This window comes from Salvia hispanica, chromosome 6 (genome assembly GCF_029641045.1).
Source record: "Salvia hispanica isolate PSC_SH4W2 chromosome 6, Shi_PSC_v1, whole genome shotgun sequence".
Taxonomy (NCBI): Eukaryota; Viridiplantae; Streptophyta; class Magnoliopsida; order Lamiales; family Lamiaceae; genus Salvia; species Salvia hispanica.
Genome location: NC_142697.1, coordinates 37,718,025 through 37,734,059, shown reverse-complemented (window position 1 = coordinate 37,734,059; position 16,035 = coordinate 37,718,025). Strand labels below are relative to the sequence as shown.

At 33.4% G+C, this 16,035-nt stretch overlaps 2 protein-coding genes across 3 annotated transcripts; both read right to left on the bottom strand.

Annotated features, from left to right (window-relative positions):
- Positions 1–2: 2 nt before the first annotated feature.
- Positions 3–3,115, bottom strand: CAF2 (RNA-binding CRS1 / YhbY (CRM) domain-containing protein). The gene is made up of 6 exons (XM_048106868.2): positions 2,443–3,115; positions 1,488–1,615; positions 1,129–1,354; positions 822–949; positions 593–737; positions 3–512 (listed from the first exon to the last, which is right to left on the bottom strand). Exons 1-6 carry the CDS (start codon positions 3,098–3,100, stop codon positions 133–135), a joined length of 1,665 nt encoding a protein of 554 aa, XP_047962825.1. The 5' UTR covers positions 3,101–3,115; the 3' UTR covers positions 3–132.
- Positions 3,116–3,379: 264 nt separating this feature from the next.
- LOC125207500 (uncharacterized) lies at positions 3,380–7,317 on the bottom strand. Of its 2 annotated transcripts, XM_089061752.1 has the most exons (10): positions 7,124–7,317; positions 5,712–5,828; positions 5,383–5,463; positions 5,184–5,267; positions 4,904–4,981; positions 4,136–4,278; positions 3,947–4,049; positions 3,791–3,860; positions 3,654–3,716; positions 3,380–3,550 (listed from the first exon to the last, which is right to left on the bottom strand). In XM_089061752.1, the coding sequence occupies exons 3-10, from the start codon at positions 5,442–5,444 to the stop codon at positions 3,476–3,478; spliced, it is 678 nt and encodes a 225-aa protein (XP_088917878.1). In that variant the 5' UTR covers positions 5,445–5,463; positions 5,712–5,828; positions 7,124–7,317; the 3' UTR covers positions 3,380–3,475. The 2 variants fall into 2 exon arrangements, with proteins under 2 accessions (XP_088917878.1, XP_047962832.1); XM_048106875.2 differs by lacking the exon at positions 4,904–4,981 and having other exon boundaries at positions 4,136–4,275; positions 7,124–7,316.
- Positions 7,318–16,035: the final 8,718 nt, after the last annotated feature.

The window sequence follows — 16,035 nt, the reverse complement described above, 5'->3', positions numbered from 1 at the left end:
GATTTAATTTTATCATAAACGACTACACATTTATTGATCATTGGCCAAGAATAGTTACACTGTTTGAATTACAAAATTGGCAAGAGCTATACTTATATATACATATCCTAAATATGTATATAGGCATATGCTCTAATTCTCATAATCAGATTCATCACCATCGCTGAATTGCATTGCTAACAGATCTATTGGCAGTGATCCTAATGGAACTTGAGATTCCACTGCATCAAAACACTCATCATCTTCACTAAAATCATCGTCGCCATCCTCATCCTCATCCTCATCCTCTCCAACTAGGGCTCTAGAATCCGACGACGAGCTCCCGTCATCCGAATAGATCGTGGCGGGATAAGAGTGTGTGATTGCCTGAGACGCGCTCTCAAACTCCTCCACCTTCGAAAGAAGCTCGTCCGGGCTCACGTTAACCTCATGTAGAACCGATGCTCTTCCCGACTCAATGGCCCGTTGCCACAGCGCCATCATCTTAGGGCTTACCTGCCTCGACTCTGTATCTGATTAGCACGAAAAACCAATACGATTAGACAAAAATGCCGATCACCATTTGTGAGGAAGAGAATAGTTCTGTACAAACCCGAAAGATCTGTAGGGGACGAGTCATTAGCAGAAGGTAGGTATATCCGAGGAACTTCGTTCCGATACATTGATTTCCACTCCCTTCCTCTCCACATCAGTATTTGCTCATCATCAAACGATAGCAGCACGCAGGGCACCAATTCCTGCAGTCAAGGAATGTGAAATGAGATTAGAGAGATTGTTAGGGGAAGCACAATAATGAACAGCAGCGAAGAAACGGAACAAACCTTCAATTTAGCTCCTATCTTCTTGTAATCACTAGGTTGCAACCCTCGGCAATCTATCCTCACCAATTCGGAACCTTCAAACGCGGTCCTCACATCCCTCACCAGGGTTATGTAAACCCCATTTTTTGCTATAAAGGACACGATTTGTCACAAAAGCAAGTTAACATCAAGAAGACGAAAAAGCTAATGTCTTTGAAATTTGAATACACTACCTAACTTTCACCTTATATGAAAATGCATCATGATATAAGCCCTAGTTTTTAGATTAGGGAAAAACATGAAGCAATACACGTTTTTGAGTTGGTACCTAATTTACGGATTGGGAGAAGCCTTTTCCCTTTCATTCTCAACTCATCTGCTTCTTCCTTTGTCAGCCCCTCGGGGGCATCTTGTATAAGCTTCGGATAAACTGGTGTAGCCGGTTTCCAAAGCATTATCGGGAAGCGAGGCCGTTTTTGGTGATCATAGTTTCTGCCACGGAACAGATACAACACTCCGCCCATCCTATAAATAATCTTGCCACCGGATTTTTCCTGCATGATCAGTACTCAGTCGTTAGGTAGTCATAAATGAACAAGTTGTCCATAGCAATTCTAGTAGCAAAAGCATCAGCAAGACTAAGCCAAGAACTCATGATCACCAAAAATCCGATGAGAAAGTGAGAACCTCAATGCATCGGCATATGTTATTCATGTCAACAGTTGGGACACCCAAACAACGGACTTTACAAACAGGCTGTCTCCTCCAATGTGTGTGTATCAGCTCCAGCATATTATGTGTTAATCCATCTCTACCTGCAGAATTCAACATTTCAATCAAGCAACAATGTTTATTACTACCTTATTACAACCCGACACTAACTGAAATCCTCATCCCAGCACAAAATCAAAACAAAAAGACATAATCCCACTGAAGTTATCTAGAAATGCAGCTCTCAAGTCCCAAGTAGTGAAGTAATGAAAAAACAGCATGTGAAATAGCAAGAAACAGTTTTGAAATATCATAATGCATTAACTCAACCTAAACCCCAATCACCCTAATATATCCAAACAAGACAAAGAGAATAATGCATACAGCACTAAATAAACTGAAAAACAACAATTACAACAGCAAAAAACAAATTTTGAAGCATCATAACATTAAATCACTAAATTCCCATTATCCCAATACGAAACAAGAAGAAAAACCATAAACCCAATTTCCTTGCAACTTTCAAGAAACTGAAACAACAAGAAACAAAACAGGAAGAAACAATTTTGATACATCAGAACACATTAACTCACCTAAATTCCCCATCCCAACATGAAATCCAAACAAGGAGAAAACACACACACACAATCCCACTTAACTAATCCAAAAATGCAACTCTCACGAAACAGAAACAAAAGCAAATAAAACAGCAAGACACAATTTTAAAGCAACATAGTACAATAACTCACTAGATGCAAACATCCCAAAAACTAGAAACTCAAACAAACCAAACCAGACGGCAATAACAATCTTGAAGCATCATAACTCATAACACAATAACTCACTAAATCCCCATCATCCCAACACAAAATGAAAAACCAACAAGTAGAAAACAGCAGCAACAAACAATCTCTCCATAAAACGAACTCACCTAAATTCACCTGTTTGTTACTAGACAACAAGGGTTTCACCATCTCTCTCATCTCCGCCCTCGTCAGCGGCGCCCCCAACACCTCCTTCCGCGGCCTCACATTGAACTTCCCCATCTCATAGCCCCTCAGCATCTCGTACTTCTTCGACCACAAATTCTCATTAGGATTTTCATCACCGCCGCCGCCGCCCAACGGCTCAAACAGCTTGATATTCCTCTTACTCTTCTTCACCGGCGCCTTCCCCGTCCAGGGGCGCGGCATCGTGGGAGGGGCGAAGGGCAGAAACGCAGGCTCCCGAATCGCCAGAGGCTGAGCCCTAGGCGTCTCGGAATAGCTGTACATGAATTCGAAAGGGGCGCCGGGCAATTGGTAGGAAATTCCGGAATTTCCGACGACGACGGCGCGGTCATCGTTGTCGTCGGGGTGGAGCTTCTGCCCGGGCTTGACGGGTTTGTAGTATTTGGAGGTGCGGTGGTGGGAATTGAAGGCGGGGTTAGTGGAAGGGTCTGATTTTGGTGGGCGTTTGGATTTTAAAGGGGGGTATTTGGGGGGTTGGATTGGGGGCTTTTGGGGGAGAGAGGGGTGGCTGGAGGGGGGTGGAGTGGTGGGGAGAGATGAGAAGAGGTTTGGATTTGGGAGTGATGAGAGAATCGCCATGGAAATGTGATTTCTAATGGAGAAATGTGAAGAAGATAAATTGCATGGATATTTTGAGGGGAAATTTTAGAATTTTTTAAAGTTGAGGGGTCGGAATGTTAATATTAGAACATTAAATACTCCATCGATTTACGAAAATCGAACTACTACGTTTTTTTATATACATTAATAAATTGAGGAAGCGTATATCGTGATTTTATGATTACCATACTTTTGTTGTGTGGAAACTGTGTGTTGTTTATGTATTTTTGGCATGGTAAAATACTCGAACCTCAGTGGTTAGTTTGTGATAAGCAAACTCGAAGCATGCACATTACCACATCGATCAAAATTCAAATACAATACATACATATATATATATCCCACATTATATAACTAGATCCTTCTTCTATTGTCGACACGCGCCTTCTTGAAAGACCCCAATGCCCCATGCTCTGAACTTGATTCTATCTGTATAAATCGTGATGTGAATATATAAAGCTATAAACTGATAGTACTAATGAAAAAGAAAATACAAAGAAAGAGGGGATATGGAATTTGAGAATTTAGTCACCTTATTCAATTTCTCCCTAACCAACTTAACCGTTTGATTCATCGATTCTGATGGAAAATATTCCTGCCAGGATTCAAGTCAACCAAGGATTCGAAACAATGCAATATACTTCCGAGAAAATTCACTTATAAACCAACCTTATCCGAAGAGACTAATGGCATGGAGGAAGCATATCCTGTGATACCAGCCCGTGACTCGACCGAATTCCTAAACAAACAGATAAGGCGTATCCAAACATCACGAAACATGAAATTTTTGAACGAAATTGCTAAGGGGGCGAAGTGCAGGAGTACCTTTGAGATAAGGAAGAAGTAGGGGGACCTGACTCCTTGATCGAAGGAGTGGAAGCTAAGGAAGGCTCTCTACTGGAATCCGAAGGGCCTTTAGATCTTCTTGCTGAAAGAAAATTGGAAGGTTTCACAAGCAATGTAATGGATAAGAGGAACTCTGCAACAACAACGAACGTGTCACTTTGGACTTACGGTTAAGTCGTGCTAGAACTTCCTTCCTCCGTCCTTCTAACTTCTCTTTTGTGTCAGAGAGGCTCTCATACTCGGGTGCATATGTCACTTGTATTTGGTTTCCTAGAAAAACAGACTCGTCTAACTTTCTTTTGGCAAACCTATCACCAACATCAGATTAAAGAATTAAGCCTCTACACATGTGGCAAATTTTTGAAACGTACGTAATACATTATATGCACGGAACTTGTATATAGACATTTGTAACCAGCCTTTCCCGCAAAAACTCACCTATACGTGTGCCTAAGTTACACGCGTAATGTGCTGCACATAATGAAAAACCAACTCGTGAATGAGTGCGAATGTGCATATTTGTCACAAGAAACAAATCGTAAATGACATTTTCTACACGAACCACCGCTAGTTTGTTAACCAGAGAATAACACATGCACCAATGCTCACACCCAACCTAACCTATAAACAACACACAATATGTTGCACTCATGTGAAACCACACAAAAGAACACATGCATAAACACTTACTAATCAAGATAAATAAATTGTAAAATGCCCCTTTTCCACACAAATCACCACAGATATTATACATATTCCAATACATTTTACACACAATTACACATATTTACCAAAAGAAAACAAATCACAGAAACCCCCATCCCCAATCACCAAATGCATCAAGTATGGAGTCATTGACTGATTAAGCAACATAACTTCTCAATTAGAACACAAATATCCATGAAATGCAAAGCATCAAATCGGTAAAATCATCTAGCATTGCTGAGTTGATGAAATTTGATCCAATAAACATCGGTATAAGCCTCACATTCTTCCGCATCCATCGGCTTACATCTGACAAATAATAACAATCACAACACCATCACTATTTGCACTTTCACATCAAATTTCCATGAAAAAACAGATCCCGTAGCTACACACTTTCTTCATTTCTTACATACAATAACAACTCTACCTTTCTAAAGCAATCTGCATAAAATCCATAAAAAAATCTATTTGTTCTTCTTAAATCATTCTGAAGTATGCAATAACTTACTCTGCAACTGGGCCATAAGTAGAGAACAATTTCAAGAGCTCATCTCCACAACCCAAAGAAGGAACATTCCTAACAATCAGGTACCTGCATCCAAAGCCAAAATACTCAAAATCCTAAGCTCAATAACTGAAACTTTCTTCATTTATCCCCCCTTTCCCGAATAAAATTAGGGGGAAGAGAAAAAAACTGAAGGAAAAACCTTGATTCATCACAAACTGTATAAACGCGAACTGCAGGGGTCTCGTTTTTTGATTTAGGCATCGCTTCCCAATCGAATAAACTGCAATTTGGGACGACAAATAGAGGAAACCTTAAGAAAAAAAATTGGAATTTAAATATTATTCAAAAATTATAAATGAATATGTGGAACTGGGCTCCATGCTTCAAAAGTTATGGCCTATATATGTTATTGTAAAAGATTTTGGGCGGAAAACAAAATATTATAGCCAAGAAAGAAATGAATGTATACATATGGTTTCATGTATTAGTCTGCAAATTTTGAATCTGAAATGGTTGAACTGCACTGACCCTTTATGAGATCTCTTGGCGTCAGTGGCGGATCCAGGGGGGGCAGGAGCGACGGCCAAGAGCGTCAAATTTTCCTAAGGGTGTTGCAATTCGAGCTCAAATCCAGCTAGATCGCAACTATCGCAGCAACACAACAACACCAATTAGCACAATAACACTCAAACACACCAACAATATAATCGAGCTAAGATAAATCGAGCTGAGGCGAAATCGAATGTGTATTGCGAATAGGAACTACGAAATTAACAGTAACAGCAGCAACAACACAACAATAATATGTACTAGTGTTTTTTCATGAGTTAATGAATAAAGATTATAGTAAGAAAGATGAAAAGGTAGAGATGACGTTGTTTGCATTTTAGAAAACGTTTCATTTTTAATGGGAAGTGGAGGTATTATTTTATTATTAAAAAATATATTAAAATATTATATTTAATTTTTATATACTACTAATAAATTCTGCCCCCTCCGTTTTGAAGCGTTGGGTTATTAATGTAGTGATAAACAAAAAATGTTTCTTATCGACCTCAATTGCATTTCCTTTGATCTTAGAGGTATAAAATGAGCATCATTTATCGACAGCGGCAGATCCAGAACTTGAGAATGAAGGGACGGAATACAGATACAGCGTGCTACAAAGTCTCCTTTTAATTCCAACTTACTCCATTAAACTATTCTTCCCATCCTCTATTTGTTACAAGAAGTGATCTCTAATTACCCCTCAAACATCTAAGGCATACCTTTCTACCAACACTATAAACTCAACTTAGTATAAAATGCAAGATCCACACAAGTAAAATCCCAAATTCTGTTGGTTTAACAAGAATTATCCTTTCCTAAGTTCTTGAGCATTATAACATTCTACTGCTCATGTGTCAAATAACTCACAAAACTTTATACTACTCCCACTCAAATGTACATTTCAAATTATACTTCAATATTCTAGGCCTACCTTTCGATCAGTACATGCCTCCTACTAAGTCTAGATTCCACTCACTATCATTATCAAACCCCATTACTAAATATGCTTATAATACAACTTCAGATTATTTACAGTAGTTAAAAGAAACTCCCAAACTCAATTAAAGTTCATAATTTTTGGTCCTTAATATTACCCACACCGCCCTAATCTATTTCACAAACCTCAATTCCAATGGACAGTATTTACTCTCAGTCTCAGTCATACATAAAACCAATTTAAATAGATTAAAGCAAGAAAAAAAATCCTAATTCAGCTATTAACTAAAGCAGAAAATCCAATTCATCAAATTAGGGAACTATAGCATTCGGGAACCTTTCAATGTTTCAACCTAGGAGTGGATTCCTTCTAAATCCGAATCAAATTGTAAGCTTAATTCTATTTCTAAATCGTGAATTAACAAGAAATTGATGGAGAAAGGATAGAATTTCACCTATATAAATGTCACTGTATGTGCGATTGTATACTGTGGGATATGAAGCAGATGACGAATGAGAAATGAAGGCACGCGCGACGGTTGGCGGTTGAATGTCGTCGGAACATGGAAACAACGCCGTTGGCGGCAATCGGCCAATGTGCGAAATTGCTTGCTTACATAATTGAAGTTTATCAATTTATGCTTTCCTTTTTTTCAAGTTAAAATGCTTGCCCAATTGGCCCAAATTTCGGCCCATAACTTATATACTCTATTTAAGAATTTGTTTTCATTTAATTATAATTTTTATTTAATTCTAATTAATTAAGCTTATTAAGCTGATACATGATCTTTATGATAAAAAATAGCAAATACTGCATTAGACAAACTTCCCAAATTCTCAACCAATTAAAGTTCAATAAATTTCTATATATATAGTACTTATCACCCCTCAACCCTTATGCTTATACACTTACTATAACTAAATTCAAAATTTAAAATAAATAATTCACATGTCAACTACATAAAATTCACATATTATATCAATTACATATTTCAAAACATTCTAAAAAGCAGTAGGACCCTCTCACCTCTCTATATACTATACATTTATCTACATGCAAAAATGATGAGGAAGGGATGTTGCCAAAATGCGTCAGCCGCCGACCCTGATAACATGTAGAGTTTGTATAACTCACATTAACCGAAACATCACTGATATCTTATTCCTGAAAAATATTAGTGGTTTATATGAGCCACAACTCAGTGTATGTAAACCTTACCTTTAATTCCACATACAAATATCAAACACAATCATTCACCAATATATATCACCGGAAGTAATAAATATCATAAACAATTTAATATTCACATGCATATGCCTCTCCGTTCTTTTTATTATTCTGTGATAGATCAGGCCTGGTATCTGCCCGGGATTTCCATTGTGTATGACCCGTCGGTCCCTTATATTTATTTGACCTTTCCACGAAGGCTCCTCTGATTTGACCTTTCCACGAAGACCCCTCTTTGCATTTTGACCTTTCCACGAAGGCCCCTCTTTGCACATTTCCTTTGACCCGTAGGTCCTTTATCATTGAATATGACCCGTAGAACCCAGGGCAAGACTGTCACATATCCTCTTTAATCCAATGATGCAAATAATTCCAAAACCATGTGCAAACATATCAATTGCATCAATTGCATATTTCTATCATTTCCACCATCAATATCAAATAATACATAATTATATCTGAGTCACATCATATAGTTCAATTATTCACTTTATATAAATACCTAGCAAGAAGCACATAAAACATGTAAAATTAAAAGTGTGATTTATACACACCTTAAATGTGATAAATAAACTAGCTGAACACCGATCCCGTCTCCTGTACTATGACCCTCAATTCTATTTTTCTTTTCTTTTTCCTCTTCCGTATTTTTCTACACCCTTTTCTTTCAAACCTAAGCTTCCTTATATATATAAGAGTGAACTACATAAATGGTACCTAATCTTTCACTTTCGCACGTAAATGGTACCTGGTCTTTATTTTATATCATTTTTGGTACCTATTAATCACATTTTTAGTACCTGATAAGATTTTAACTCCAAAATACCCTCTAAACAAATGCATTTTTCCATTTGTGTCATGGAGGATATTTTAGGCATAAACAAAACTAGTACCAAAAGTGATATTATAATATATCTTCTTTCATTCTCCTCACTCTTTATATTATTATTATTATTAATATTATTATTATTATTATTATTTTAATATTATAAATTAATAACTAATTTATTTTTTAATATCATTCAAATATACTTAAATATAATTATAGTTATAATTATATTTAATTATTATTATAATATTATTGTTATAATATAAAAACTTGTAGTAATAATTAATAAATAATCATAGTATAATTATTTAAATTATGAATCATAAAATATTATATAATAATAACATTATTATTATTATTATTAAATTAATAACTTATCAATATAGTCTTAATAAAAAAAATTTAATCGTGAATTGTATTCGTAATGATATAAAGAGTTGAATATTTTTAGTTAGGTGTTTCAACCCTAAAATGAATATAAAATAATTTAATAAAAAATATTCAATTGATTTAATTACTTTAAATAATTAATTTAATTAGGTGTTTTATTCTTGATTTATATTATGAGTACAATTAGATGTATGTATAACACACTAAAAAGAAAGAAGAGAAAAGAAAAAAGAGAAAACATAAATTAAAGAGAAAAAGAAAGAAGAGAAAAGAAAAAAGAGAAAACATAAATTAAAGAGAAAAAGAAAGAAGAAAGGAAGATGAAATACTAAAAAGAAAGAAGAAAATGCAGAAAAAAGAAAGAAGGAGAAACTAAAGAAGAAAAAAAGAAATAAGTAAGGAAGAAAAAAATCACATCTTTGTTACTAATTAATTGAAATTTTCAAAAATATCATCCATAACAAAAAAATCTCATATTTGGTATCCAAGGTTATTTTTGTTATGGGGTACCATAAACGATATAAAATAAAGATCATGTATCATTTATGTGCGAAAGTAAAAGACTATGTATCATTTATATAGTTCACTCTATATATAATTGGATGAAGCGGTGTAAAAGACCGACTTATTTACTACTCCCTTCTCCCCCAGAGAGATAAACTATGATAATGAATATATAAAAGACAATGTTTTGCTAAAATATGAATTTCATCTAACAAAATATAGATCCATATAATTGAATCCATCGTGTATATGCCTATATAATTCTTGTTTTAACAAAATAAGGTTCATAGATACAAAATAAATATTCTATTCATTTGATAAATTTCTAGTTTATATACATGTATTTGTAGGTGACACGTATATATCTATTATTTCATGCACACACATACGTGAATAAATATACACGCACTTTTGTAGGTGACACGTATATATCTATTATTTCATGCACACACATACGTGAATAAATTATACACGCACTTGAATTAATTATTTAGTATTTAAATACATCTACACACATTTCTATATATATAATTATATGCAATTAACATTATAAATATAAAATGATCAATAAAACTCAATCAATATGCAAAATGATCCAAGTTTCGGGTTAAGAATGTCACAGTACTAATACTTTATTAATTTAAAATACTATATCCATCCAAAAACATAGTTTTAGACTTTAGTAGTGGGTGACGAAAGATTTCACTCAAAATTAGTAAAATAAGAGAAATAAAGTAGAAAGGTAATTGAAGTAATGTAATTGAAAATTTAGACTCGCACATCAGAGAAATAATTTTAAACACAGGCCCGTTAATACCTTCGAAAACCTCCCAGAATCGGCCGTCGACCCAAGGCTGTTGTGGCTCCGACCCCACGCTATAGCTACTTCGTCTTCGTCTCCGTTTTAACTTTCATTTCCCACGCTTAAGATAAAAAATATCCATTAATTAATTAATGTTTGCTATGGACTTAATTAAGTAACTTCTTATAAATTCCAAAAGTGGACTTAGCATGGAACACTTATTTATTATTCATAAAGTAATCAAACTCCAACTAGCTAGGTTCCGAATAATAAAACTTTGTTTCGTGTTCCTCTTGAGGACATTATCAAATGAGACTCACCTCGCGCATGATTCAACATAATAGCAATCCTAGCACCGCTAGATATTAATCACCACCACCCAATATATCAGGATTATTGGGTTACGAAAAATCCGCACCATTTGATAAGTCAAAGTAATGCATAATCAATACCGTATGCTCAATGCTAACCTACATTGATTAAGAAACAAATATTTATCAAGACATCGCCTTTCAGTTGATAGCATAAAGACTCGTCTTGCTGTTAGATCCGTTCAGTGCTTTACCACACCAATGTCATCTTATTTCAACAAGGCTTAGAAATATTCGGACTGACATTGCAACCTTTCACGATGGATAGTCTAATTCCATCTAGGTCGTGAAATTCTTTTTTTTCTTTGTTTAGGACTGACCGTGTTACCTTAAAGTGGACGTCGCCCACAACCGGTCTAAAACAAAGACTTAGACTTTGTTAAGTTTACTTATACATTTAACCATGCAATCAACATCCATTAAATGTAAAACATAACAACATTATGACAACAAATAATCTGTTTTATTCCTTGGAAAATAAAATAAGAGTTTTACAATATTCAATCACTCGAAAGGTGATTTCTAGTGTACAAACTCTAACAATATTTGCATCTCTACATTGAAATCCATTTTAAAATCTCAATCCAACTTTAAGATCAAGCTCCTTGTGATTATACTTTAGATTACACACACATTTTTTTCGTGATTTAAATCTAAATCAATCTTGAAATCTCAATCAACGTCAACAAAGATTCCACCTAAAATTCAACTCGGGGGGGGGGGGGGGGGGGGTTAAACTAGAAAAATTGAAACTTCATGATTTAATTAGCGGATTTCAAACTTTATGGGATATACCAAATTTTGACCAAACTTGATGATTTAAATAGATTTCCCCTAGAATTTATTATCACATTATTCTCATTTCTAGTTTCAATTTTTTTAAGATGTTTCAAAAAATTTAAAATTTTTGTTAATTAAACTCAAAAAGCAAATACACAAATTTCACTAACAGTATAAATTTTTTTTTCATGAATACCAATAGCGTAAAAATGAGAAGAAAAGTTGAAGGAGGGAAAAGAGTCGAGTTACGACAGGTTGAGAAATACGCATATTCCACGCTGTTTTGATTTGGTCGGAAAAGAATTGAACCATGTCAAGTTGAGAAATTGGCACAAACACATAAAGTTTATAATTGTTCAACCACTTTTAACATTTGAGATATACAGTACCATATTTGATTCTAAATTATTGATTTTTAAACCACTATCCTTAATATTTATTGCGCCAAAAATTGTAGTACTCAGTCCGTTTCTTCGTAGTTGAGTCATTTTATCATTTCAGAAAGTTTCCATAGTTGAGTCATTTCCTTATACGGTAACTTTTTTCTCTTTCTTACTTTACTCTCTTACTTTATTCGCACTACTTTATTCACTTTGTACTTTATTCTCTCTACATTTTCTTCTCTATTACTTTTTTATCTCTTTATTTAACACACTCAATATTCATTTCTAAAACTTCGTGTCGAAAAGTTTCGTCCAACTAGGGCGAAACGGAGGGAGTACCATCTAAAACATTTTGTCCGAAATTATTATAAACAATTTGATATTACAAACTGCATATATGGCCTACATATCAAGTTTCTTGGTTAAGGTTTACTCATAATGCACTATAAATAGTGGTACTAGTCTTTTTGTAAGGAGATTTTTAATGTTATAGTACTCCAATTTAAAAATCAACCTAGCCTAAATTATAGTGGTAACAAATATGTTGTGTATGTAAGAGTGTGATTTGAGCAAAGATATTAGATTGAATGTCTCATATGATTCTCATGTATTTTCTGTATGTGATTCCTACGTAATGTGGTCACAAAAGCATACCGAAGAGTAGCCTTAATTTGTGCATGCATATGTCATACCCAATAATACCAACTACCAATTTAAATCCACACAACACAACCATAGTCCATAGTTATAGCTAGTCACGGATTGCTCTCTGTTGTTCCCCACCACATGCTCAATGAAAATCATTGAGTATCTCTTATTCCAATTTTCTGATATTGCAAAAAATCACATTTACAAATGATTAAAATATTACATAGTAGGAGTATTATATTCAATAAAACAAAATGATAACACTATATGTAATATGTTGAGATGTTTCATTTAGGCCGTGAATGGATGCATATGAAATTTACACATAATAAAAACAAAAAATATTTAGCCAGGAAAGAGGAAGGAGAGCCCAAGTTTCTCAAAAAGAAGAATAAAAAATTGTTATATGTGTTGTGATTATATACTGTATTATTTAATCCTGTGAATGGATATATATGAAATTAGCGCTATAAAGCAAAGGTGTCCAACTGCAAGTTAGACATGCCAACCACCACTGATTTCTAAGTTCTAACAGCATTTGCAGATCTGTTAAAATCTTGTAAAACAGTGGTTTTCTATTATCGAGATATGTATTTATCGCAAGCATGTCTACACCAATTTCAGCTCAAAAATTAGACTTTATGAAAATTAAATGGGAGTTGCAATGTTGCATGATAAATTGATAATTATAATAGCAAGATACTTAAATAGTTATGTTGCACTAGTATAGAATTTAAATTTATACGAATTTTCTTGGACAATCTCATGTTTGTTCTCATTAGTGCGATTTGGAACCCACATCGAAGCACCAGATCTTGTGTTTATACCATTTCAGACTTTTAATATATACCCTTTTTATTTCATTTTTAACTTTTTCGTAAAGCTAATGTATTAATATACAAATAAACGATATGGTTGATGAATATTTCTTAGAATTTTATTTGTACCTATATAGGAGTATCATATATATACCTGCTAGTCGGAGTTTTATGCACGACATACCCAAAAAGGCACAAATAAATTATAGATTTTTTATTTTAATAGAAAGAATGACAAAAGTACCAGCCTAATCTTTTTGTTAGAATGACAAAAAGGCAATTAATTAATGGTTTAGATTCCGTAGAATGTGGAATGACAACTGGTATTGCTTGTCTTAGCAACATGTCCAAGTATTCAATTTTTCACAATAACAACGACCATTCCAAATTTTTAAATATTTCACATAATTTACAATTAATAGAAGATGGCACATGCATCATGCATGACTGCGACTTGGTATGTTATTATGCCTTCAATATCACCTATAAAAAATACTCCACTAGGGACATAAGTTTTAATGTAAAAATTCGCGGGAGCAATGATCGACTACTCTCTTATGATTGCGCACTCCACTTACTACTAGGAGTATTACTTGAAGTGATTAAAATAATAATTAGACTAATATTTTGCTCTTATTAGGTAACAAAATATCAATTAAAGTCATTCATTATCTAAAGTAGCCTCTTAAGTAAAATTGATAAAAAAAGATGAATGGAGAAAAAAAATTTATTAATAAAAAAAAGACATAACTTATTAGAAATAGAAACTTTTCATAAATTCTTTAGTCATAGTGTATATACAGATAGATAGAGACTAATTTTAACGACAAATCAAAACGAAAAAATATGATTGTTCTTCTTGAATGAATATATACTACTACTATATTATTTATCATTTGGCTAATTAAAACTATCACGCAGTCATATTATTATTATGTTAATCAAATGTACTTAACTGAATTATATACTACTACTACTAGCAAGGTCTTAGATTCAAATTATGAATTGTTAGAGATCAAAAAAAGAGAAAGCTCTCTATCATACATAACTACTACTACTAAGTACTATCTAATCAAATTTTATAGTATGACACATGAATTATACAGCAAATGTTGTCGTCCTTTTATCACACTAGTCTTAACCCACGTGCGATGCACGACAGAATATTTTTTTGTCATACAATTTTAAATTGTTAATCAATTAATTAATATAAGAAACAAAATAATTATATACGATTTAAAATAGAAAAATATACTACTATGTAATAAAAATTCAATAAATATATACTCCTCAATTCATTTTACACCTAAAGACATTAACTTAAACATATTTAAAATTGAATTGAGACAAACACAATTATTTGGACAATGATAAAGAGACTATATTAAGTGTTGACATTTTTGAAAAATATGTTTAAAACAATCCTTCATATTTATCTACTAAAAATAATAAATTGTGTAAAGATGAAGATAAATACTATGTATGTTTGAGTTAAGGATGTTACAATTCTTCTCTCTCTAAGAACTGTAAGAAATATTGGGATAAAATTCTGGAACCATATACATGCGGTACTCTAACTTTTGTAATCAAACGAAAAAAACAACAACAAATGAAATGGAAATTACAATGAAAATTAGTCAAGAAAAACCATCTTCCCGCAAGACAAATTACATCACGGTTAGTGCTCTCGGATTGACATATTTTTCCCAGAGATGAAAACGACTTCCTCCTAACGTATATAACATCTCAAACCTGCTAGGCACCTATAAACTTGATGGGGCTCCAAAATCGAGCAAAACAATGTTCCTAAAATGTGCAATAAAATGTTGAGAGCTTGAGAGAGAATGAAGAATGTTTTGTTAGTGTGTATAGTGTATTTCATCCACAATTCTATGCCTTTTATAGGTGCAAAATTAGTACATGAGAGATCATGGAATTAAAACATCATAAATTTTAAAATCAAGACAATATAGGTTACAAAATTTGTTAAATGCTCATTGTTCTATTTAAATATTTGTAACCACCAATGAGTCATTGTAGTGCTTTAAGAATTAGCCAAATGTTCATTAAAATATCTAAATAAATATTCATGATTGCTTAAAATATTCAAATTGGTCCATAACTTATAAATATTTTAGAATAAGAACAAAACATATAAATATTTCAAGAAAAGGCCAAAACTCGCCTTTTATATATGTATAGATGTTAATATATAGTATTATTCAATCAAATAATACGCATTTATTGGGCTGAAGATAATGCCCAATGTTGCCTCAATAAATGTGTGATGCCAAAACATTTGAAATAGAGCCTACTAATCTAATCCTAAGTTCACGAGAAATAAAAAGCTCACGAGTGTATTACTATTATTCACAAGACGAATTGAACCAACGGCTTAGAAGGTTGTACTTATCTGTTAAAGTCGCATAACAAAACATTATTGTAAAAGCCAAATTAAACATGCCAAAATAATGCCATTGATTTGAGATTTTGCGATTTAGTATATATCTCTTCTATTGGAAATTTAACTTTATGCCAGAGCTTAGATACGGCGATTTTCTGGCGAAAATGGCAAAAAGGCTATTCAATTTTACTTTTAATTAATTCAAAATGA